General features: G+C 34.0%; 1 protein-coding gene across 12 annotated transcripts in view; it reads right to left on the bottom strand.

Annotated features, from left to right (window-relative positions):
• The window catches only part of CCDC158 (coiled-coil domain containing 158), a 124388-nt gene that overhangs the window by 63973 nt on the left and 34077 nt on the right, over window positions 1-26338 (bottom strand). For all 12 annotated transcript variants that reach the window (XM_023505714.2, XM_031942889.1, XM_031942887.1 and 9 more), the window contains 4 exons: window positions 22271-22598; window positions 21830-21906; window positions 20364-20474; window positions 19787-19901 (listed from right to left, as the gene is read on the bottom strand). In XM_023505714.2, coding sequence (XP_023361482.1) covers window positions 19787-19901; window positions 20364-20474; window positions 21830-21906; window positions 22271-22598 — 631 coding nt within the window. The remainder of the gene's footprint in view (window positions 1-19786; window positions 19902-20363; window positions 20475-21829; window positions 21907-22270; window positions 22599-26338) is intronic.

Below are 26338 nucleotides of genomic sequence, written 5' to 3'. Positions count from 1 at the left end.
GAATGGAGAAACCAGAGATTATCTATATAACCTAACCTATAGTATTAACAATTTACTTAATTATTAGATATTAGATATACCTAAATTTAGTACTTCTAGTGACAAGGAATTATATCTTTTTAAGTGTCCAAATTTTCCTAGTTATTATGCTAATCAACAGATTTCCATATAAGTTTATTCATCAATTTGAACAGATACTGAATTTTGCATTATTTGCTATGGTTGTCAATTTACACAACTATCAGTAGCCACTTTTCAGTGATTTCTGTTTGAAATAGTGTGTTGGGATAAGGGAAACAATGGAGTTCTTTGTTCCTAGTGATCAATTCTTCATTTCTGTGTTTAGCTATACAGTGTTATAATGAGTTTCAACACTGAGCTTGCTTTTGAAACCTGCACTTTCAGTAGTATATATGTACTGTAGTTTCTGATTATGATGTAGTAAATACGCAAAATGGAGTACCAGGCCTGGAGTCAGGAAGACACATCTTCATGAATTCAAATCTGGATTCAGACACTTAGCTAGCTGTGTGTCCTTGGGCAAATCACTTACGTCGTTTGCTTCAGTTTATTTATCTGTAAAATAAGCTGGAGAAGGAAATGGTAAACCACTCCACTGTCCACTAAGAAAACCCCAAATGGGGTCACAAAGAATTGGACACAAATGAAAATGACTGAAAATGACACAAAAAATATTCAAAACCATCATTCACCTGGTTGACTTCCTTTATGGTTATTAACTTTATTTTTCGTTTACATGAAGAAAACTTAGAAACAAACATACCATGATTGTTTCTTGCCCAGTGAAATAGTTTGATACTAAAGGAAAATTTCTGATGCCCTTGGATTCTAAGGAAATCAGTGCAGATTTTTTCCCCCAACAAGGAAATTGAATTAGGTGATCTTTAAAGTCACTTTCAACTTTAATTCTGTTTAATTATAGTAGATTTATTTTTGATAACTATTATATAGTCACATCTTAATTAGCTAAGATATAAGATAACTGTGATAACATGGACAAGCTTTCTTTTTGCCAGTCTATTTTCCCCCAAGTTTGGGTTTGTTATTGGGTGTTTTGTTTTTTTATAGGCTGACAAATATCAGATTCATTTAGTTTTCTTTCCATTCTCTGGCCTTTGCAGTAATGTTAAAAATAGAGAAAGAAAATGTAGGCAATCAAAGGATAAAAGGAAGAGAAATAAGATACATCATAATCCCCAAACTGAATGAACAGATAAGAAGTAACCCAAAATTGATTGTTAATGTTATGTCAATGTAAATTAAATTCCCAACTAGAAAAAAATAAGCAAGATCATCAATTCAGTATTCTTATATTTCTATCGATATCTAATGATTTATTCACTCCACTTAAGATGTTTTGCCTTCACTAAAATTAAAAATATTAGTAGATATGTTTAAATCTACATCCCTGGTTATGACTTCAAGAATAACTTAGAACAAAGAAATAAATACCATTTAATTGAATAAGCCATATTTTATTTCCAAGTACCTAGACTCAATATCATATATTCAGGACAAAAAAAAACCTTTCTGATTAAAAACTTGCTAACAGTTTATTTCTCTGATATCCCTCTGACAACAGCAGAAGTTTGATCATTAGCACATTGAATCACAGCTGTCTCTTTGCCTTAGGGTGCCCAAGTTAGAGGGCATTGACAGTAGTATAGAAACAACAGAGATATTAGCATGAAGAATAATTAAACTTGGCAGCCACCAGATGACCCACTGAAGTGACCACCTCCTCTTCCTCTTCAACAAGACATCCACAAAGGCCAGTATAAAATGTCCTACCAGGAAACCTCTTCTTTAGCCATTACAGCTCTTTTAATGAAGCCAGGGGAAGGGATAAACACCCAGCTGAGCTAAATATTCTCAGAAATTGAATGAGAAAGGATTACTGAATGGCAATGCTCATATGATCTGTCACTCACTACTAGTCATAGGAATAAGGTTATCATTGGGCAGTTGGCAATTCCCTCATCTTACAATTACAAATTTTATAAATCTGACTTCCCCATGGTCACATAAACAGTAAGGGACAAAGCCCAGGATTTGCACCCAGGTTTTTGTTTTTAAATCCAATAAACCTGGAAGAAGACAAGCCAAGATGAGGGTAGAGGGAAGAAGTTTCCCTTGGAAACAATGCTAAATCAAGCCTCTAAACTGATTTTGGAGTGACAGAATCCATAAAAATATGGGGTAAATTTTTCAGCTTAAGATATCTTGGAAGGACTTCAGGAAAGGTCTATCTCACTTGGCATAAAGGGATCATGGTCCCGCACAGTGCAGGGAATCTAGCAAGAAGCAATTAGCCAAAGCACAGACCTCTAACCTGGCTCATTAGGCCTAGGGCTCAGCATGCCAGCAGTGATACTTCCAACCCGTGTAGAAGGCAAATTGCAAGCCCTCAAACCCCAATACAGCAGATGCGATTAGACCAGTTCAACCTAGCACAGCAGGAAAGCTGTAGGAAAGTACCTCTAACCCAATGTGGAAAGCCAGTGAGAAGTTCCTATCCCTGAGCAGGACCAGGAGATCATTATATACTTCAACAACAATATTATATGATGATTAATTCTGATGGACGTGGCTATCCTCAGCAATGAGATGAACCAAATCAGTTCCAATGGAGCAGTAATGAACTGAACCAGCTACACCCAGCAAAAGAACTCTGGGAGATGACTAAGAACCATTACATTGAATTCCCAATCACTCTTATTTTTGTCCACCTGCATTTTTGATTTCCTTTACAGGCTAATTGTACACTATTTCAGAGTCTGATTTTTTTGTATAGCAAAATAACGGTTTGAACATGTATACTTCTTTTGTATTTAATTTATACTTTAACATATTTAACATGTATTGGTCATCCTGCCATCTTGGGGAGGGGGTGGGGGTAAGGAGGAGAAAAATTGGAACAAAAGGTTTGGCAATTGTCAATGCTGTAAAATTACTCATGCATATAACTTGTAAATAAAAAGCTATTAAAATTTTTTTAAAATAAAGTATGTGAGAGAAAAAAAAAAAAAAGAAGAAGCTCCTATCCCTCTGCAACAGAAACTTGAGACAATCTTCCCTTTGCCCTAGTAGCAGAGCTCAACTTTTAAAATGATCAAAAAAGCAAAAAGAGCCCTGACTATAGAAAATTACTATGGCGACCGGGAGATCAGAATACAAACCCAGAAGAGGATAGTAATAGCAAAATGCCTACATTATGAATCTTCAAAGGGAAGTATGAATTGACCTAAAGCAAAAAAAAATCCTCTTGGAAAAACTCAAAAAGGATTTTAAAAATCAAGTAAGAGATATAGAAGAAAAGTTGAGAAAAAAGAATTACGCAGGAAAATTATGAAAAAGTCAACAGCTTGGGAGAAAAATAACTTGGAAAAGTACAAAAATTGACTTAAGAAAATAATGCCTTAAAAAATAGAATTGGCAGAGGGGATGTGGGAACATTAGGATGCTAATGAATTGTTGATGGAGTTGTGAAATGATCCAACCATTGTGGAGAGCAATGTGGAACTATGCTCACATTGTTATCAAAGTGGGCAATAGCCTTTAATCCAGCAGTGACTCCATTCAGTCTGTTTTGCAAAGAGATTATAAAAGGGGAAAGAGCCTATGTGTGCAAAAATGTTTGTAGCAGTCCTTTTTATAGTGGCAAAGAACTGGAAACTAAGTGGATGCCCACCAATTGGAGAATGGCTGAATTAGTGAATGTTATGGAATATTATTGTTCTGTAAAAAATGATCAGGAGGATGATTTCAGAGAGACCTGGAGAGAACTGATGCAAAGTGAAATGAGCAGAACCAGGAGATCATTGAATGACAACAAGATTATGTGATGATCAACTGTGATGGATGTGACTCTTCTCAACAATGCGATGATTCAAGGCAAGTCCAATAGACTTGGGATGGAAAATGACATCTGCCTCCAGAGAGAAAACTATGGAGATTGAATGTGGATCAAAACAGTTTTTTTTTTCATCCTTTTTTTTCCCCTTTCTCATGTTTTTTCCCCTTTTGATCTCATTTTTCTTGTACAACATGACAATATAAAAATACATTTAAAAAGAGAGCTAATTTAAGAAATATTGGACTACCTGAAAGCCATTATCACAACAAAAGCCTGGACAACTTCTTTCAAGAAATCATCTAAGAAAACTGCCTTAATATCCTAGAACCAGAAGATAAAATAATCATTGAAAGAATCCACCATGGCTAACAAATAGAGTAGTCAATCAGTGGAAAAGGTTAGGTTCACAGAACAAAAGAGTCAATAACAATCTAGTGTTTGACAAACTCAAAGGCCCCAACTTTGGGGATAAGAATTCACTATTTGACAAAAACTGCTGGGAAAATTGGAAACTAGTATGGCAGGAAGTAAGCATAGACCCACACCTAACACCATATACCAAGATAAGGTCAAAGTGAGTTCATGATCTAGACATAAAGAATGATATTTTAAATAAATTAGAACAACATAGGATCATTAAATACCTCTCAGATCTGTGGAGGAAGGAATTTGTGACCAAAAATGAACTAGACATCATTATTGATTACAAAATAGATCATTTGGATTATATTAAGTTAAAAAGTTTTTGTACAAACAAAACCGATAAAGACAAGATTAGAAGGGAAGCAATAAACTGGGAAAACATTTTTACATCCAAAGATTCCATAAAGGCCTCATTTCTAAAATATATAGAAAATTGACTCAAATTTATAATAGTTCAAACCATTCTCTAATTGATAAATGGTTAGAAGATAGGAACAGACAATTTTCAAGTGAAGTGAAACTATTTGTAGTCACAATTTTCAAATGAAGAAAATGAAACTATTTGTAGTCATATAAAAAAGTGTTCCAAATCATTATTGATCAGAGAAATTTTTTTTATTTTTTTTATTTTTTTTTTATTTAATAGCCTTTTATTTACAGGATATATGCATGGGTAACTTTACAGCATTAACAATTGCCAAACCTCTTGTTTCAATTTTTCATCTCTTACCCCCCCACCCCCTCCCCCAGATGGCAGCATGACCAGTAGATGTTAAAAATATTAAAATATAAATTAGATACACAATAAGTATACATGACCAAAACGTTATTTTGCTGTACAAAAAGAATCAGACTCTGAAATATTGTACAATTAGCTTGTGAAGGAAATCAAAAATGCAGGTGTGCATAAATATAGGGATTGGGAATTCAATGTAATGGTTTTTAGTCATCTCCCAGAGTTCTTTTTCTGGGCATAGCTAGTTCAGTTCATTACTGCTCCATTAGAAATGATTTGGTTGATCTCGTTGCTGAGGATGGCCAGGTCCATCAGAACTGGTCATCATATAGTATTGTTGTTGAAGTATATAATGATCTCCTGGTCCTGCTCATTTCACTCAGCATCAGTTCGTGTAAGTCTCTCCAGGCCTTTCTGAAATTATCCTGTTGGTCATTTCTTACAGAACAGTAATATTCCATAATATTCATATACCACAATTTATTCAGCCATTCTCCAACTGATGGACATCCATTCAGTTTCCAGTTTTTAGCCACTACAAAAAGGGTTGCCACAAACATTCGTGCACATACAGGTCCCTTTCCCTTCTTTATAATCTCTTTGGGATATAATCCCAGTAGTAACACTGCTGGATTGATCAGAGAAATTAAGACAACTTTGAGATACAACTACATACCTGTCAGATTGGCTAAGATAATGACCAATGTTGGAGGGGATGTGGGAAAACTGAGACACTTTTACATTGTTAATAGAACTGTGAATGGATCCTGTCATTCTTTAGAGCAATTTGGAACTATGCTCAAAAAGTTATCAAATTGTGCATACCCTTTGATCCAGCAGTATTTCTACTGGGCTTTTATCCCAAAGAGATCTTAAAGGAGGGAAAGGACCCACATGTGCAAAAATGTTTGTGGCAGCCCTGTTTGTAGTGGCTAGAAGCTGGAAACTGAATGGATGCCCATCAACTGGAGAATGGCTAAATAAATTATGATGTATGAATGATATGGAATACTATTGTTCTGTAAGAAACGACCAGCAGGATGATTTCAGAAAGGCCTGGAGAGACATGAACTGATGCTGAGTGAAATGAGCAGAACCAGGAGATTATACACGGCAACAACAAGTCTATACAATGATCAATTCTGATGGCTCTCTTCAACATTGAGATGATTCAAACCAGTTCCACTTGTGCAGTGATGAAGGAAGCCATGTACACCAAGAGAAAGAACAATGGGAACAGAGTGTGGAACACAACATAGAGTTTTCACTCTTTCTGTTGTGGTTGCTTGCATTTTGTTTTTTTTTTTCTCAGTTTTTCTTTTTCTTCCTTCTTGATCTGATTTTTCTTATACAGCAAGATAACTATATAAATATGTAAACATATATTGGATTTAGCATGTATTTTAACATATTTAACATATATTGGACTACCTGCCAGTTAGAGGAGAAGGTAAGGAGGAAGGAGGGGAAAATTTGGAACAGAAGGTTTTGCAAGGGTCAATGCTGGAAAAATTACCCATGCATATGTTTTGTAAATAAAAAGCTTTAATAAAAAAGACAAAGAGAAACCTAAAAAAAAGAGAAAGAATCCACCAGTCACCTCCTGCAGCTAAAAAGAAACAGTTCAAATATTGAGGAGATAAAAACAGGATTACTCAAAGACCTAGAAGCTTCAACATTAAAGGATAAGAGGCCCCTAAACCTGACTGTTCCAGGAGACAAAGGGGTTTGGACTATATTCAAGAATCAACTACTCAGCATAACTGAGCAGTATCTTTCAGGGGGGAAAAGATGGACATTCAATAAAATAGGAAATTTTAAATTATTTCTGATAAAAAAAAAGTGGCATTGAATAGAAAATTTGATCTTTGAATACAAGACTCAAGAGAAGCATAAAAAGATAAACAGAAAAGAAAAAATGTTAAAGGTTAAATTGTTTACATGAGATGATAATACTTGTAACTCTTGCATTGTATCTTTGTTAGGACAGTTAGAAGGAGAATATACATAGTAGACTTTGAGGGGATGCAAAGGAGTGGAAAAGAGATTGTATTGGGAGAAGAGAAAAAAGGAAGTAAAATGAGGTAAATTCCATCACATGAAGAGGCACAAAATTCCTATTACAGTAGAGGGAAAGAAGGAAGAAGGATGAGCATTGTTCAAACCTTAATCTCATTGGATTTAGCTCAAAGAGGGAATAACATACATACCACATTAGAAATAGAAATGTATCTTACCCTATGGCAAAGAAAGAGGGGAAAGGGATAAGAACAAGGGGAGGGGGGCTGTTAGAAAGGAGGGCAGAGTGAGGGAGGTGGAGGTCAAAAGCAAAATACTGGTAATGTGAGAAAGAGTGAAAGGAGAGAAAAAAGTATAAATGGGAAAAAATAGGATGAAAGTTAACACAGAGTTAGTAATATAACTAAGAATGTGAATGGGATGAACTCTCGCATTAAACATAAGCAGATAGTAAAGTGGATTAAAAGCCATTATATATGTATGTGTGTGTATATGTATGTATATATATATATGTCTCAGGGTAGTGATTCTAATTGTAGATAACGAAGCAGTACTAATATAAAACATACAACAAGTATAACATTCAAATTCTAAGAGGATAAGTTAAATGAGGTGCAGGAAGAAATAGATAGCAAAATTATATTAGGGGGAATCTCAACCTTTCTGACTCAGAACTAGATAAATCTAATAATAAAATAAACAAGAAAAAAGAGAATAAAATTGTTGAAAGTTTGATATGATAGACCTCGAAAAAAAAATGAATGAGGATAAGTGTGTGTGTGTGTGTATGTGTGTGTGTGTGTGTGTGTGTGTGTATCTATACATATATATACATACACACCTTTTTCTCCATGGTACATGGCACCTCCACAAAAATTGACCACATATTAGGGCATAAAAACCTCACTATCGAATGCAGAAATACTAAATGCATCCATTTCAGATAATGATGCAATAAAAATTACATGTAATAAAGAGCCATGGAAAAATAGAGCAAAAATTCATTGGAAACTAAATAATCTAATCCTAAAGAAGGGATGGATTAAACAACAAACCATAAAAACAATACTTTCATCCAAGAGAATGGCAACGAGACAACAAATCAAACTTATGGACTGCAGCCAAAACAGTTCCTAGGGAAGTTTTGATATCTCTAGATGCTTACATGAATAAAATAAGAGAAAGAGATCATCAATGAATTGGGCATGCAACTAAAAAGCTATAAAAAGAATTAAAACCTCCCAATTAAATACCAAATTGAAAATTTTGACAATCAAAGGAAAGATTAATAAAATTGAAAGAAAATTATTGAATTAGTAAATAAAATTAGGATTTGGTTTTATGAAAAAAAATCAACAAAATAGATAAACCTATGGTTAAATTGATTAGAAAAAGTTAAGAAGATAACCAATATACTAGTATCAAATATGAATAGGGTAAACTTCCCCTCCCCAATGAGGAGGAAATTAAAGCAATAATTACGAGATATTTTGTCCAATTGTATGACAAGAAATCCAAATGAAATGAATATTTACAAAAAATATAAACTGCCCAAATTAACAAAAAATAAAATAAAATATTTCAATAGTTCCATTTTAGAAAAAAGAAATTGAACAAGCCATCAATGAACTCCCTAAGAAAAAATCTGTAGGGTCAGATGGATTTACAAGTAAATTCTACCAAACTTTAAAGAACAATTCTAATATTATATAAACTATTTGGAAAAATAGGTAAAGAAGTCCTATCAAATTCATTTTATGACACAGATATGGTGCTGATACCTAAACCAGGAAGAGCCAGAGAAAGAAAAGTATAGAATAATTTCCCTGATGAATGTTGGTGTAAAAATCTTAAATAAAATATTACCAAAGAGATTACAGCAATTTTTCAGCAGGATAATACACTATGACCAACTGGGATTTCTACCAGGAATTCAGGGCTGGTTCAATATCAGGAAAACTATCAACATAATTGATCATATCAATAACAAAACAGAAATCATATGATTATCTCAATAGATGCAGAAAAATAATTTGTCAAAATACAATACCTATTCCTATTTAAAATGTTAGGAATAAATAGAATTTTTAAAAAATGTTAAGTAGCATCTGTCTAAAACTATCAGCAAGCATTCTCTATAATGCAGAAAAGATGAGAACATTTCCAATAAGATTAGGGGTGAAATAAAGATGTCTATTATCACCACTATTATTCAATATTGTACTAAAAATGTTAGCTTTAGCAATAAAAATAAAGGAATTGGAGGAATTAAGAGTAGGCAATGAGGAAACAAAACTATCACTCTCTGTAGATGATATGATGGTATACTTAAAGAGAATCAACTAAAAAACTACTTGAAACAACTACTTTAGGAAAGTTGCAAGATATAAAATAAACCCACATAAATCAATGGCATCTCTATACATTACCAACAAAAAACAATGGCAAGAAATAGAGAAACACCTTTAAAAAAATCGTAGGCAGTATATTTGGGTGTCTACCTGCCAAGACAAACCCAAAAACTATATGAATTACAAAACACTTTTTATACAAACGTCAGATCTAAAAATTGGAAAAATATCAATTGTTCATGAGCAAACCTAGCTAATATAATAAAAAATGGTATTTCTACCTAAATTTACTTACTCAGTGCCATACTGATCAAACTGTCAGAAAACTATCTTACAGAGCTAGAAAAAAAAAGAACAAAATTCATCTGAAAGAATAACGGTCAAGAATAGCAAGGGAATCGTTTTTTAAAAATTCAAAGGAAGGTGGCATACCTATACCAGATCCAAAATTATACATTATAAAGCAGCAGTTATTAAAATCTTTTGGTATTGGCTGAGAAATAGGATCAGTGAAATAAGTAGTCTATTGTTTGATAAACACAAAGACTCCAGTTTCTGGAATAAGAACTCTCACCATTTTATAAAAATTGCTGAAAAAAGTGGAAAATAGTATGGCAGAAACTAGGCATAGACCAACATCTCACACATTATACCAAAATAAGGTCAAAATGGGTTCATGATTTTGAAATAAAGGATAATACTATAAACAAATTAGGAGAGCAAGGAAGAATTTACCTGTCAGAACTTTGGAGAAGGGAGGAATTTATAACCAAAAAAAAAAAAAATTAGAGATTATGAAATGTAAAATGAATAATTTTAGTTACATTAAATTAAAAAGATTTTGCACAAACAAAACTAACGCAGGCCAAGATTAGAAAGGAAGCAGATAACTGGGAAACAGTTTTTACAGCAGTGTTTTTGATAAAGGCCTCATTTCTCAAATATACAGAGAACTGAGTTAAATTTCTTAGTCAAAAAAATACAATTCATTCCCCAATTGATAAATGGTCAAAAGATATGAACAATTTTCAGAAGAAATTAAAGCCATTTATGGTCATATAAAAAATGCTCTAAATCACTGTTAGAGAAATGCAAAGTAAGACAACTCTGATACCACTACACACCTCTCCAAAGCCTGAGATAACTGGAAAAGATAATGACAAATGTTGGAGATGTGGGAAACCTAGGACACTAATACATTGTTAGTGGAGTTGTGAACTGATACAGTCATTGTGGAAAACAATGGAACCATGCCCAAAGGGCTATCGAATTGTGCATATCCTTTGATTCAGCATTGTCTGTATTGGGTCTGTATCTCAAAGAGATCATAAAAGGGGGGGGAAAAGGTTCTACATGTGCAAAAATGTTTGTAGCAGCTCTTTTTGTGGTAGCAAGGACTTCAATACAACATAATTCCAATAGACTTGGCTTGGAAAATGCCCCCGCATCTAGAGAGAGAACTATGGAGACTAAATGAGGATCAATGCATACTATTTTTACCTTCTTTTGGTTTGCTTTTTCCTTCTTGTGGTTTTTCCTTTTGTCTCATTTTTCTTTTACAACATGACAAATATGTAAATATGTTAAAAATGATTGTACATGTATAATCTATCAACTTGCTTACTCTCTTGGATAGAAGAGAAGTAAAGGAGAGGAGAAAAAATTTATAATTTAAAATCTTACAAAAATGAATGTTGAACAACTATTTTTATGTCTAATTGAAAAAATATACTACTGAAGAAAAAAATCCAATAAACCATTAAAACCCCAGAATGCAAATTGTTGAGCTCAAATTGTTTTTTGGTATCTTTCCATTTCTGTCTCTCATTAAGGTGAATGATCTGCTAAAATAGTAACTGTCACAATCCTTGGCCTGACATTTGAGGCCCACCCAATCTGGTTCCATGTTCCTTTTCCAACCTTCTCTGACTCCTCTGTTGCAGCAGAATGGGGAAACTCCATCTCACCCCTCCATGCATTTTACATATAGGCATTCATTCAACAAACACAGGCTATTCTTGGTGCCTGGAAAGCAATCCTTCCTCACATTTGTCTTTCCAAATTCTTATCTTCCTCCAAGGTTCAAGTCAGGTGCAACTTCCTATATGAAGACTTCCTTGATCCATCCCTTTTACCTGCCCCTGCCATGTTGTATATTTTCCCTTTTCAAATATCTCGTGGTGGACCTACTTGTGTACATGTTTATATTCCCACTTGATACACCAATAGACTGGGGAGCAATAGTGTCAAACTCCAGAAGAACCATTTGTACATAAGGATATTGGCTTAACTTTAAAATCCATTCTCTATGTTTTATTGTATTTTTATTTCATTTCCTCCTTACATTTGGCACTGGAAGTGCTGTGGGCCTGGCCATGTCTTCTGGCTACATGTTTAACACATGTTTTTGTATTAGACAGGGACTGTTTCATATTTGAATTCCCAGTAGCACAAAGCTTTTGTACATTGTGGGCACTTAAAGATTACTGAATTTGAATTATCTGAATGAAATATATATACATGTGTATGAGCATAAATATATGTGTATGTTTATACACACATTTCTAGGATAAAAGCATTAAACAAAAGTTCATTAATGACTTCCTTCTGAAGGAAACCTATAGGCCTTCAACCTGAGTTACACTTGAGATAATCAAGATACTTGCCAATGGCCCTGTGGGATGATTTATTCATTTTTGTACATATTAAATAAATGGAAATTCTGCCTAGTTACCTGGCCCTGTGGAAATAACTCTGCAATGGTGAGAAAAGAAATTATTTGCTTGGAAAAACCAGATCACATCACTGTGAAACTGACATTTTTCTGTTTCTGTAATTGTATTCATCCTTTTAACTACCTTATTATTTCTAAGAGAAATCTAAGTCTTGACAGTGAGAATTGCTGTGTGAATCTTACCTAATTTAAATGGATTCACAAATTATCCTTTCGATTAATTGAGCAACTGAACCCACTCTGCATTACATAGTGCTTCCTTAGAAATATCATACATAAAGAAGTCTTAAAAGAACCTGGACCCTCAGGAATTTTTAGGTTATCATGAATTATTGGAAATAAGACCAGAAATATGGTTTTGGTATCCAAGAAGATTAGGTTTAACTTAGAAAATTATCATCAATTTATTGGCATGATGCTAATCTCCAAAGGTTGTAATGACTATGAGTCATCTCCCTAACATTATGGAGATCCTGAAAGATAAATAATATAGGGGAGAGAGAAATGAATATAGGGAATATCAAAGCATACAAGAAACAAAAGAATAAATGGGACATAAATAATAAACATTAAAAGAAAAACAATTTATTAGGAAAAAGAGGCAGCATAAGTAAAATTCTGAAAATTAATGATAAAAATTATTAATTCCCAATTGGCCCACAGTAAGATGCAGACTCCTACTGGTCTACAGTTATAGCTATTTTTTTTGATAGACCCATACATTAATCCAGGGCAGCTTAAACTTTTTCCATTCAACAACTTTCCTCCCATCCCAAGAAAATTTTTCTGTATGGTATGTAGGTATATAAAATAGGTACACAAATGAAACATTTACTGATAATAAATCAAAATTTTGTGATCCCCACATTCAGTTATGAGACCCCATATGAGATTGTGAACCACAGTTTAAGAAGCTGGGCTTTAATATGTGTAAGAAATCCCTACTAACTCTGTCCATGCAGATAAGTCACACAACTTAACAAGGAATCAGATCTAGAGCTGAAAATGACCAGAGACTATCTGCTACAGCTTTCATCTTACATGAAAATTAAAAGATAATTTCTGAGGGCCCAGGCTCTTATAAGATTTCTCCATGTATGATAAGTGACTTCTCCAAGGTCACATGAGTAATAAATATCAGAAGCAAAATTTGAATTTGGGTCTTTTGACTCCAGAGTCTACTATATCATATCAAAATAATTTATCTTGGGGCAGCTAAGTGGTGCAGTGGATAGAGAGCCAGCCCTGAAGTCAGGAGGACCTGAATTCAAATCTGAATTCAGACACTTAACATGTTCTAGCTATGTGACCCTGAGTAAGTCACTTAACCCCAATTGTCTCAAAAAAAAAAAAAAAAAGAATTTATCTTTTTTGAAAAATCTCCCAAGGACACTGAGGTGGAAGAATTTTGGTGATGGCCACAAAGATATCATGTTTCTGAGCAAGTGTTGAACTCAGGCTCTTGTGATTCCAAGGCTGGTCCTAGATCTGTATTATTATATTATGCTGTCAATTTTTATTCCTCTAAAAAATTTTTTTAACCATCAAACCTCCTTAACACCTAAAGCTTTAAAAGCTAGAACTACACACACGCACATACTCCATCCTGTCTCCTTGTTCATCCTTACTCCCTCTTCCTCCAGTCATCAAGAGCTGCCACGAGCAACTGTGTTTGGGATAAGTGTCTGGGATATAGACAATTTGAGGTTTTATTCTAATTACAGGTTTTATTTTCCTACAGTATAGTTTAGAGCACAATCAACTAGCAATCTAATAGCTGGGGAAATAATGTTAGTCTTCTAAGATATCTAGCACTATGCTTTCAACAAGAGATTTCCAATAAAGAATTGAACAATTTATTAATGCAAATATATTACATTATATGTATTATCAACTCATTTGACACCCAAGAAATTACCTGACAATCTCTAAATCATAATTACAGCCTAGTAGTTGACTCTGAAATCCAAGTTCAATTATTGATTTGCCCAAAAGACAGAACTAATGATGGAGGAAATAGAATTCAAATCTTCTAACTCCCAATCTTATGACTTTTTTATAAACCACCTATATATATATTTGACATTCTTTAGAATAAACATATTAATATTTTAAAGCTGTGTCTTTCCAGAAAAGGTGATGTTGATGTATATAGTAAATTTTATTTTCATTATTAATAGGGCAGAGACTTATAATTCATGGGCCTCATATTTAAACAACATGTTCATTTTGCTGTGCATTTACCTTCACATAAAGGAGGTTTCAAAAGGGGCAGCTGCTTTTCTTTCTAAACTCCTAGGATTCCTTTTAAATCCTATCTAAAATCTCACCTCCTATAGGAAGCTTTCCCTAAATCCTCTTAACTCCAGTGCCTTTCCTCTATTAATTATCTCCTATTTATCCTGTACATAATTTGTTTTGTACATATTTGCTTACATATTGCCTCCCCCATTAAATTGTGAGCTCCTTGAGCAGGGATTATGTTTTGCCTCTTTCTGTATTTCCAGCATATAGCACAATGCTTGACACATAATAGGCATCTGATAAATGTTTACTAATTAATTAGAGAGAGAAATAATGCACATGATAACTCACATCTATATAGTACTTTAAGGTTAACTCACATCTATGTTGTATTTTAAGGTTTACAAAAACAATTTCCACTCAACCTTGGGATACGAACTAGGAAGCCCAAGTATTATGGAATGTATTTTAAAGGTGAAAAATGGAGCTCAGAAGGATAAGGGTCTCACAAGCTGGTGTCAGTCTGAATTTGAACCCAGATTTGAATCCTGATTTAAGAGTTAGTTCACTAACACTTTTCACTGCCCCCAGAGCTACTACAACTCCCATAGTGGCCAAAAAGGAATCATTTCTCAAATCAGCTCCTTATCCTAGGGTTTAAATGGAGTGATTCAAACTCTGTAGCTCAATGGCTTCCTGGGAAATCAATATAGATTAATATTGTCAACAGATAGGAATCTTTTAATTCACAGTAGCACTCTCAGGGAAATAAAAGTCCTATATACAGTTTTTAGGTATATTTTTTTAAAAAGAAAGCAGGAGCATTAAGTAAAACAAATTTCCATCTTTGCTGGAGAATTATTAACAACAATAAGGCACCTCTTTGGGCCTCTCTGACTTGGGTTTTTGGTTTTATTTTGTTTGAGGTAAGGGATATGTATTTAAATGAGGGGAAAAGTTAGCTTTTTTCCTAGGGTTCTTTCCCATTATCTGCCCTTCACAAACATGACTGTTAATTTATGACTAGTAAAGTTATGAAATGAACATCATTTGTTACTAACCTGGTAGAAATCATAACTGACCTCAGCCAAATGTCCATCTTACTATGAGAAAAAAACGACCTACTTTTACCTTGGACTTTGATATTATAGGCTTATGGCAGGGTATTTTATTGATCATTATCATTTAAAAATACATTTTTGATGACTGTAACCATGGCATCACATAATCCCGTTGGGCACAACACAACTTTAGCTTTCTGCCTTGGCATAGTGAGGAGCAAGAAGTTCCTCCAGACCCCTGTAGGAACATTTGTTTTGTACTTGTCAAAACTGGACTCAACTGCTATAGCTTTGCTTTTACCTTTCACTTTTTTGGGTGATAATTACAATTTTTTCTGACTTAATAAAAAAGGTAATTAATGGAGAGTGAAAGGGAAAACCACTGAAATAGCAGCTGAGTTGATATTGACAGCTGTCAAAACACTGTAAAGAAAAGCCTTTTTAAATGTTCATAATAGATGTTGATAGCTAAGACCTCTCACAGGGTTTTTTTTTCTTTATTTTTAAATAGCAGCACTGGTTTTCCCTTTCACCTTCTAGGTGGTATTATGTGTAGATGTGTGTGTGTGTGTGTGTGTGAATGTGTATGTGTCTAGACAAATTGTGTGTATGTTAATTTGGATCATTAGGTAAATGAGTCTGAATAGTAGGATAAAAATCCTACAGTAATCTCAAAATAACATGGCCAATCATACCAAAATTGTATTATTTTTTTATTTTTATGGGAATAAAAAACACACAGGCCTGGAGCAGATGGGGATGCTGCAGGTCAACACAGAGGTACTGTGGCACAAGTGTGCCAGGAGGCGTGCACAGTGTCTTCCTGTACTGTCCACAGCTCTAGCCAGTGCTACTAAATCCTCACTTTGTGAGTACCAAATGCAGTCTCAATTTTCTTTTCAAGTAGTAAAAAATAAACTAAGGATCAAGACCATGATTTATTTTTGTTTTCAAAAAGCGAAAGTTAAGAGTAAAGCCAAAACTACAAAGCCAATAATGACAGCTTCTACTGGTCCAAATTCATAAAGGGGATCTGGAGGTTCTCCTAAAATAGAAAGAAAAGAATGGGAAAAGCATTACAGTAAGATATTTTTTTCAAATGATAAGCTACATCTAAAATGTTGTTTCATACACAATTTAATTTCTGACCAATATGAACATCCTGTTTTTATTTCAAAAGAAATGTTCCCAGCTGAGCCACCCCTCTCTTTCTAGGATCCTGCTGCCTGGGAAGGAAAGGGTACTCCTACTCCTGCCCCTATTGTCTATTCCTCTGAAGGCTTAGTCCATCCTTCAGGAGTCAGAACCCTAAACAACTGAGGGACTTCCACCCTAACAGCTTCCTTCAGTGCCCAGTAATGCTCTCCATTACAATCTATAGTTTTTGGGCACTGAGAGGATATTTATCTTATTTCTTCTTCACTTCATTACTCTTATTGCTATTTGAACCCAACATATCTACTTTCTATGAAATAGAGCAAAATAAAATGAAGTTTTAATATTTTTATAAGCCATATCATTACTAAGTACAAGGGACATAAAAGATGAAAAGACTAGGTAAAAGAAAATGAAATTTCCAGTGATTATTATTTAGCTCTACTCATTAAAATAATCATAAACATTAAAGTATAAATAACTTGAAAAATTATTTTTATTCTTTGTTGTTTATATTCTTTATGCACAGTTATGCCAAATATAAATTAAGAAGGCCTATGTTAGAGAAGGAAATTATTTGGCTTGGAAAGGACTTTTAAGTGTCGACTAGGAGCCAGGCACTATGCTAAGCACTTAACAAATATCTCACTTGATCTTCACAACACCCCTGGAAAGTAGGTGCTATTATTACCTCCATTTTACAGCTGAAGAAACTGAGGCAAACAGAGTTAAGTGACTTGCTCAGGTTACCCAGGAAATTTCTGGGGCTGCTTTTGAACTCAGGTTTTCCTGACTATATACCCAGGGCAACATTGCTTGATATCAATAGGGACATAAAGTTATGCATGGAAAGTTAAATTTCAAACAAGACTTTCCCACTTGCATTATTTTTAAGCATTTTAGAATCTAAATAAAAATTTTCCTTGATCAGAGCTTACCCTCTTCACATAAATTTGATACCAATCAGATTATGATTTTAAATAGAAAGCCATGCCTTATGTATATTAATAGTTGACTCAATTTGTACAGACTGATGATCTAAGTTAGGATTTATTAAGATACAGCATATTCTTTTCCAAGTTTGGTTTCTAATATTAATTGGAATCTGTTTATTATTTAATGTTCTGTCACAAGTTACTGGTGATCAGTGGAACCACATCAAAACCAGAAAGAATATGAGCCTCATTATCATTGTATATATGGTGCCAAATTCTTCAGATGATGAGAGAAAAATAGTCATTCATTCACTTATTTCAGCAACAGAATTCCAAACATCTGAGTATCTTCAGACACTCAGATATTGTCTGGGTCCAACTAAAAGTGTTGGGCTTCTACTCTGCCATACCATTAATGTTGTCTAAATAATTCTTATTTCGTTTTAAGGGGTTTGGGCCATCAGAAAAACGCCCCATGCATAAATGGTCTGTTCCCTAGAAGGTCCAGGGCTTTTAATGTGTTTAAAAATAGATCAAAACTCTACTCTAAAGTTAAAACCATAAGTGCAATCATTGGCAAATCACCAGTAATGCTTTTTAATACAGAAGTAGCTTTTCTAAACAGAATTCCCAGGGAAAGAAACAGGAGCTAAAAGTTGTGAGAAGTTAACTCTATCAAGTTTTGGGATTTGCTGAATATCTACAATAACTTTGTAAATGGTTTCAAGTACATACTAATACTTTATAGGTATGAAAGCACACAGCACTTTATGTGAATAATAAAGTTTATTAATGGCATATAATTGGAAATTTTATCAATTTATACCATGGAGTTTTTGTGAGGACAAATTATTAATGAAAATGTACTATGAAAAATGTAAATTTAATTTACACAAGTCCTGCTCATTTATGTATTTCCTACCTAAATGAACTTCCCAGATCATTAACACTTATTCCTTCAAGAACTGAATTATTTCATTTAAATTTTTCTAAAAAATATTTCACATTTCTTTGCTTTCTCAAATATGGTATATTGAATTTAATTTAGCCTTTCCCTAATGATTCAGGGGCACCAATAAGTACATTAGCTCTGCTAAAACAGAATAGTTACATAACTAGTCTTCCAACCCCCACTCCTGTTGTCAAGCTTTTATAATGGTTTCAAATTTGCGATGATCAAAGAAAACAGGTCATCAAAATTACTAAAATTATGTGAAAAATATTAGTAAGCTTTGACTACCTGGAAGAGAGTTCACTAGCCACCTAGTCCAGTGGCTCTATTCTATCCCCCACCCCGCACACACACATCCTCCCTAATCCCCAATCGCTTTAGGTTTTCTGCACAGTTCCAAATGACTGGGCTTGCCAGAAGCCTGACCTCTAATTAAGCCAACTCTTAATCAAGTATACCAGTGAATGGGATCTGTTGTATTAAGGATTTTTTAAAAAGATGAAAATCTTTTGAATGACTTACACTTGGTTTTGGAATGCATTATGCAATGATTTTGGTAGTATATTTTTTGGTAGTTTTATTTTTAATTATCTTTCATTTATTATTTATTTAATACTTATTATTGACTTGACTTTAATTATCTTTTACTAACAGAAAATTTTAGTCTGAAAGATTAGAAAACCCAGAGGAAAGCCTCCTCTGAACTGAGTGGATCATCTATAGTACATTTATGAAAAGTCATGGACACTTAAAAAATAATTTATTGAAATCATGATTTTCTAAAAATAAAAAAGGTAAAAAAATAAAAAGTGCAATAATTATACAGGACAGGGAGTTCAGAAGAGTTGTGATGCATTAAAAGTAACACTAAGATGGACTTGCTTTTTTAGGCACAGACCAACAGCTGGTGTAAAGAAAGAAAGTAGGTCAAAGATGTGCTGAGTCATGGTGGGGACAGCACCTTACAATCAAGAAATTCCTGAGAAACTTTCCAAAGGGACAGGAGAGGCCACTAGGATTTCATTCATTTTTCACTTTACTATCTTTCTTCCAAAATCTGAAGCTAGAAAATCATCTATATTAAGAGTTGTTACCTTGAACAGGAAATTCAACTAAAAACATGGTATCCATGATTTCTAAATGATGTGTAAATAGGACCAAATGTATCTTTTAATCCCAGTTTGGAAGTGCTTTTAATTTTGAATTAAAGTGTATAAAAGTGACCTCACTCTTAGAATACAAAGGATTGAATTCATATGAATTAGTTTCCTCAAGTATAATGCCAAAACCTAAACTCACCTTGTCTTCATACATCCTTTTGGCTTCTCTTAATTCAGAACGTAGTTGAGAAACAGTAGATTCCAGTTCACTGAGCTGACGCATATACATTGAATTTTGATTCCTTGCTTGTTCTCTAAGAAGTGTTTAGAAAAATAAAAAGCAAACCACCACCTAAGAATAACAAATATGACATCTAAGGGGACCACAGCCATTAAAAACTAGACCTCTTCACCTGACATAATTTGTCCCAAAATGATTATTAAAATTTTAGTTCAAATTATAAATAATTTATAATAAACATAAATAATATTTCTAATAATTAATAATATACTAAATATCTTGGAATGCAAAACTTCCTTACACTTTTTTATTTAAAGAGGCTCAAGAACTTAGCTAGTAGTAATCTGATGAGGACAAAATACTACATATGTAATCATATTTAGCTGTAAAAGTATCTTCTATTTTTAAAAATCCAAAAAATGTTATGGCATTGTTGGATCCTTAAGAGAAATGTTGGATCCTTAAGAGAAAATTAATGAAAATCTAAAAAAAAGAAGCTAACTGCATATTAGAATCAAGCAACTAGGACACATACTGAATGATTTCCAATTGACTCTGGATACTGTTGGCTTGGCTCCGAGCACTGCTAGCTTTCTCACTCAGTCCTGTTATTTCAAGTTCATGCTCATTCATTAATTGCTCAATCCTATAAAGAAAGAAAAATGATCAGATTTGGGACACAGAGAATTTCACCAAATTATAAATTATTCCAAAAACAGAAAAAATTTAACCTACAAATATTATAAATGATAAGAGTCACAGAAGTTGGAAACCACCATCCATGAAAGGAATCCCTACTTAAAAAATACCTTACAAAGTCATCACCCAGCCACGACTTCAAGATCTCCCTGAAAGGGGAACTCACCACCTTTGAGCAGCTCATATTGTGAGTTCCAATTCCATTTTGACCCTAAGACACCACTCATCTTATTAGAAATGATGTCACTGGCTACTAGAGTAGTCAGACCCCCAGCATGTCCTTGGATTATTGCAATAGTCTCCTCACTGCCTGTATCTCCATCTTAAGTCTCTCTGCTTTCTCCAGTTTGTCTTCCACAGAGGGGTCAAAGTGGTATTGCTACAGCACATTTCTGACCATGTCACTCTCTGTGGTTCCCTACTGCCTGCAGAATAAAACACAAACCTTTCTTTTTGGCATTTCAATTTCTTCACAAGATGGTACCAGCCTATCTTTCCAAGGGTATTATATATTACCTACTATTTCTTACACCACACTGGCCTGCTTATTACTGCTGTATACATAACCCTTCATTTCTTCTCTTTGCACCTTTGTCCAGGTGGACTCCCATTTCTGGAATGCTCTCTCTCCTGACCTCTGCCTTGGAGAATTCTTAAGTCTCTCCAAAGCTCAACTCAAATGCTATCTCTTGGTAGTCCTTATGTACCAGTGGTTTCCCTTACACATATACCCTCCCAACAGAAGTGACTTTTACTGTGCTAAGGACATATTTTGCATTCACTTATATGTGTATATCTGGTTTTTCCTAACAGATGTCTCATGAAAGCAGGGGATCTCTTTTGTCTTTGTACCCACAATATGTATAAGCACTTAATAAAGGTATATTTTATATATATGTAAATATAAGCATTATACATTATATATAAATAAGTATAAAGCACTTAATAAAAAAGATTAATTTTTTGTTGCTTTTATTTGCTAATTTTCCCAGAAACATGGAGATTTTTAAATGATGATGATAATGATAAACCACTAACATTTATTTAGTGCTTTAAGGTTAATAAAGTATTTTACAAATATTAAGTCATTTGATCCTCACAAAAATCATTTTATAGATGAGCAAGCTAAGGCAGACAAAAGTGAAGTGATTTGCACAAGGTCACACAGCTACAAAGTATATTTAATAACCAGATTGAAACTCAAGTCTTTCTGACTCCAGGCATAGCCCTCTGACCACCAAACCCTCCCCCCAATCCCACAGTGGCCTCAGTGTCTTAAACTAAACAAGGAAAGAGGCTTACCTATCTTGATGCTGCTGAAGAAGCAGTTCTATTTTGTTCTGTGATTCAGTTTTCAATGATTCGAGTTGATCTTCTACCTGTTTTGTTTTGTGTTTTTTTTAAAGATTGGGATGAGTTAGTGAGAAGCACATTCAAGCCTTTGTTCAGGTGATACTGAAGTTTTCAATAAAACTGAAAACTAAGGAGCTACTAGGACTCTATTCTTCTAGCTTCTTGACTACCCTTTAAAGCTAATACAAGTTAAGTGACTCGAGCTAGGGTGGTGAGCATAGAAGGAAGCCACTGGGGCAACAGCTTTATTAGCATACAACAAGATGGGAGCTTATCCCATCATTAATATGTGCTAAAAAGCAATGTTATTTCAATAAATTTTAAAGTATCACATATAAGAAGCATCTAAAATTAGCTGGTTAAAAAAAAAATAGTGTTCTCACCACTTACTGGAAAAATCCTCCCTTTAAGATAAGACACTTCCGTGTCTAATTCTCTTAGAAGTTTACTAATAGCTGTGCCCAAGTTGCGCACGTGGAGAGTAGAGATGGTCTCATGCTCATATATTCTCTTGCCTGTGGTCTCTTCATAGTCCACAAGAATGGCTCGGATTTCCTGGAGCACTCCTTCATGACTGAGCATCACCTTTCTGAGCTGCTCTGTCTGATTGGTGCTCTCCCTCAGCATCTCTTCCTGAAGGCGTTTGGCAGTTTCAAGTTCATGAATTGTAGTTTGGAGTTGATTTCTTAAATCTTCCTGAGAAAGAGTCTCCCTTCGTCTATGGAACAAAGTAAAAGAGAAAAAAAATACTTAAACTCCTATTCAAAGCTGGCTTTATTCTGGCAATAGGCAATTTAAAAAATTTTGGTGAACATGGAGTTAAAATATATCTGAATAATACTTCTCCCACAATATCTACTCCAGCAAAAAAAAAAAAAAAAAAAAAAAAAAAAAAAAAAAACACCTGCTAATTTGTAGCAGACTGAATAGTAATCAAAAAACTTAAGGGGAAAAAAATGATGGACCTGAACAACAACAACAACAAATCAGGCAAAGTCCACAGGCAGTAGAAAAGAGGACTAGCAGCCATGTCAGGGCCAGAACAGACAAACAAGGAGCTTCTCAGTATAATGAAAAGTCATCCAGAAACACAAAACAGTGTGCAGCAATTTGTGTATGGAGGCAGTAAGAATGAAAGGCTCCATTGAAAGTTCTGGGGAAGTCAGGATTCTCTAGGTCCTGAAAAAACTCCCAGAGATCTCAGAAGGCAGTTAGATAGCATAATGGGTAGAATCCAAATCTGGCCTCAGACACTCTCTAGCTGTATGACACTGTTCAAGTTACTTAACTGTCTGCCTCAGTTTGTTCTTCTGTAAAATGAGCTGGAGAAGGAAATGGAAAACTACTCCACTATCTTTGCCAAGAAAACCCAAATGGGGGCACAAAAATGGAAATAACTGAATGTCCAAAACAGAGATCCTAGAAGTTCCCCAAAGAGTAGCAGCAACCAGTGAGGCTCAGGAGTGCTCAGACAAGGGCAGCCCAAAGCAGAGAAGTTCTGAGGCTTAAGTCACTGCCCCAAGATACAGGGCCCTGATGATTCAAACTATGATCCTCAAAGAACCTAAAGCAGGTTATCACAGAAACTGAGATAATACAGGAAAGATCCTAACAGGGCCAACCATTATCATTCCAAATCACAGCCAAGAAGCAAAGCCTGGCCCTTACAGTAAAGCCTTAAATCAGGAACTAAAGTTGGAGATGTGAGCAAACCAAGGAAAACCCCAACCAATATAAGAAAATTTTTACTGTAAATGTAGAGATCCCAAAAAAATCTCACTTAGAAATAAAGTATAACTGTGTAATAATTACAGAGACTCTAAGGAAAAAAAAAAGATCTTCTATAAGGATATATGAATATCCAGGGGAAAAATAAGCAAAGAAGATTTTTAAAATGAAATAAAAAGCCTGAAGGCAAGAATTAGAAGAAATACCTTAAAACAAAAATTATTAAACTTTATCCAAGTAATGAACTCTGAAAATTAGAAGAAATAGTCATCAATGACTCTAAAAGATAGCAAGAGATTTGAGAACAAATTTTTTAAAAACTGAAATAGACAAAAATATAAAATATATATCAAAAACAACCAAATTGGAAACCAAATCAAGAAGAAATACTTGTAAAATCATTAAGACTCTTGAAATCCATTATTTTTTAAAAGCATGAACATTATACAGGTACATAATGAAAATGACCAGAAGGTATTAAGACCAGAGGGCAAAGTAAAGATAGAAATTTATTATCACCTTCTGAAAGAATCCCCAAAAAGAAAAATCCCAAGAATGTCATAGCCAAAATCTTGAGCTTCTACATTAAAGGAAACTTACTGCAAAGTACCTAATATACAAAGAAAACACAGTCAGGATTATATTAATGCAGCCAGCTTTTTCTATAAACCCAGGAAGATCCTGTAATATGCCAAAAGCATGGAATAGATCATTTTTTGACAAAAAAAAAAAAAAAGTAGCTACTTTAAAACCTAAAGGGAAACCAAGAAAGGTAAATTTAAGCAATTGAAAGGAGTTATATGATGTTGCTGACAATTTAATGAAGGAAGAAAAACAAGTAACCTTTTAGAACCTTATTATTTTCAAACGGTATTAAGGGAATTGTTTGTCTGGTTGGTTTTTTGGATGGACCTAGGGGAAAGCTGATTCTGTGCTAAAGATTTTAAGGGAAAGGGGGAGCAAGAGAATGAGGACTATACTAGCACAGTAAAAAGAAAATGGAGCTTATTATTTCTGATCCCCCTCAAAAAGGAGGCATGAGAAGCATATTCAAACATGAAGAAAAGGATGAAGGATGGGCATAATATGAATGTCAATGTCATTCTTCTATAAATCATTCAAAAATGGATGAACACACATTTGCAAACAAGACAGGGCAGAAATAGTTAAACAGGAAAATAAGTGGGGATTAAGGGGGTGATAAAGAGGTGATAAATACTACTGGGGAAAGCCCTCCAAAGCAAAACAAATTTCTTGGATCCTGAAAATGGGGTTAAAAGAAGGAAAAGAAGCAAAAAAACTAGATTTTAAAAGGATGCCCATGAACTGGAAAATAGCTAAACAAATTGCAGTATATTAGAAATGTGCAAATGATTAAAAAGATTGCTAATTCTGGAAGTGAAGCACAATGGAAAAAGGGAATTCATGGGGTAAGTCTTACATTGGCAGTGGCAGAGAACCTACAGGGGAGAACCTGGAATGGATATCTTAGAAGCTTGGACTGCATGAAAAATGCAGAGAAAATAAAGACCATAATTATAGAGATCAAAAATCAGAGAATGAGATCCTAGAGCAAACAAACAAACAAACAAAAAAAGACAATAAATGAAGAGAAAAAAAATATTCTTTTGGAAAGGGGCTTAATTAAAATTTTAAAACTAAAAAAGCTGAAGAGAAGAAGGGTCAATCTAAATGAATGAGAAGGGAAAAAAGGGTAAGAAACATATAACCATATAAACGAGAAAAAGAAACTAATAAGAGAGCCAGTGGGAACAGAACCACTCATAAAGACTAAGGTAAAGTAATTGAACGAACATAATACTGTAATTTGCAGTAAAAAAGGGAACTTGAAACTGAAAAGCTTCTTCACAGATAACATTAATGCATCTAGGATAAAAAGCAAAGTAGCCAAATGGGGAAAAAAAATTGTAGCAAATTTCTCTGAGAAAAGTTTGCCATCCAAGAAACATAAACAATTAATAAATATTTAAAACTAATAGTCATTCCCCAATAGAGAAATGATCAAAAGACTATGAACAACAATTCTCAAAAAAAAGAATTATAAAATATTCACAGCATATTGGTTCAAAATGACTAATAACAAGAGAAAGGCAAATAAAAACAACTCTGAGATTTTACCTTACACCTACTCCAAAGTGGCAATATATGAAATGGCAGTCAATGTTGGAGGGATTTTTGGAAAACAGACACACTAAAATATTTTGGTAGAGCTGTGAAATAGTAAAAAATAATTTTGGAGAGTGAATAAAATGTTCCCATATAGTTCTAAATATTTATAACAGTACTTTATGTGATAAAGTATTAAGAAACAAAGTAGATGCCTATCAATTAGGGAATGAGGTACATAAATGTAATGGAATACTAATGTGCTGTTTAAAAAAAACAAAAAACAAAAAACAAAAAACAATGCATATAATGAATCCTGAGAAGCCTCGGAAGATCTATAAGAACTAACAAAGAACAAAGTAGAGCCAAGCCCATTGTTTAATGAAGTGTTCAGCATGCAAACAAATATGTGCAAAAACGGAATGTTTATATGGAATAAATTGTGGCTAATCTCAGAGGGAAAGCATAAAGAAGCCAAGAAAAATGGGGAAAGCCTGCTTACAGAAGATGAGACTTTAGTTAAAACGAAGTAAGCTATTCAGTCTCTCTTTAGCTAATATAATAAATAGGAAAGACAAAACACTGACAACCAAAACCTTCAAT

The sequence above is a fragment of the Sarcophilus harrisii genome, chromosome 6 (assembly GCF_902635505.1).
Source record: "Sarcophilus harrisii chromosome 6, mSarHar1.11, whole genome shotgun sequence".
NCBI lineage: Eukaryota > Metazoa > Chordata > Mammalia > Dasyuromorphia > Dasyuridae > Sarcophilus > Sarcophilus harrisii.
This window is presented reverse-complemented; position numbering and strand designations above follow the sequence as displayed.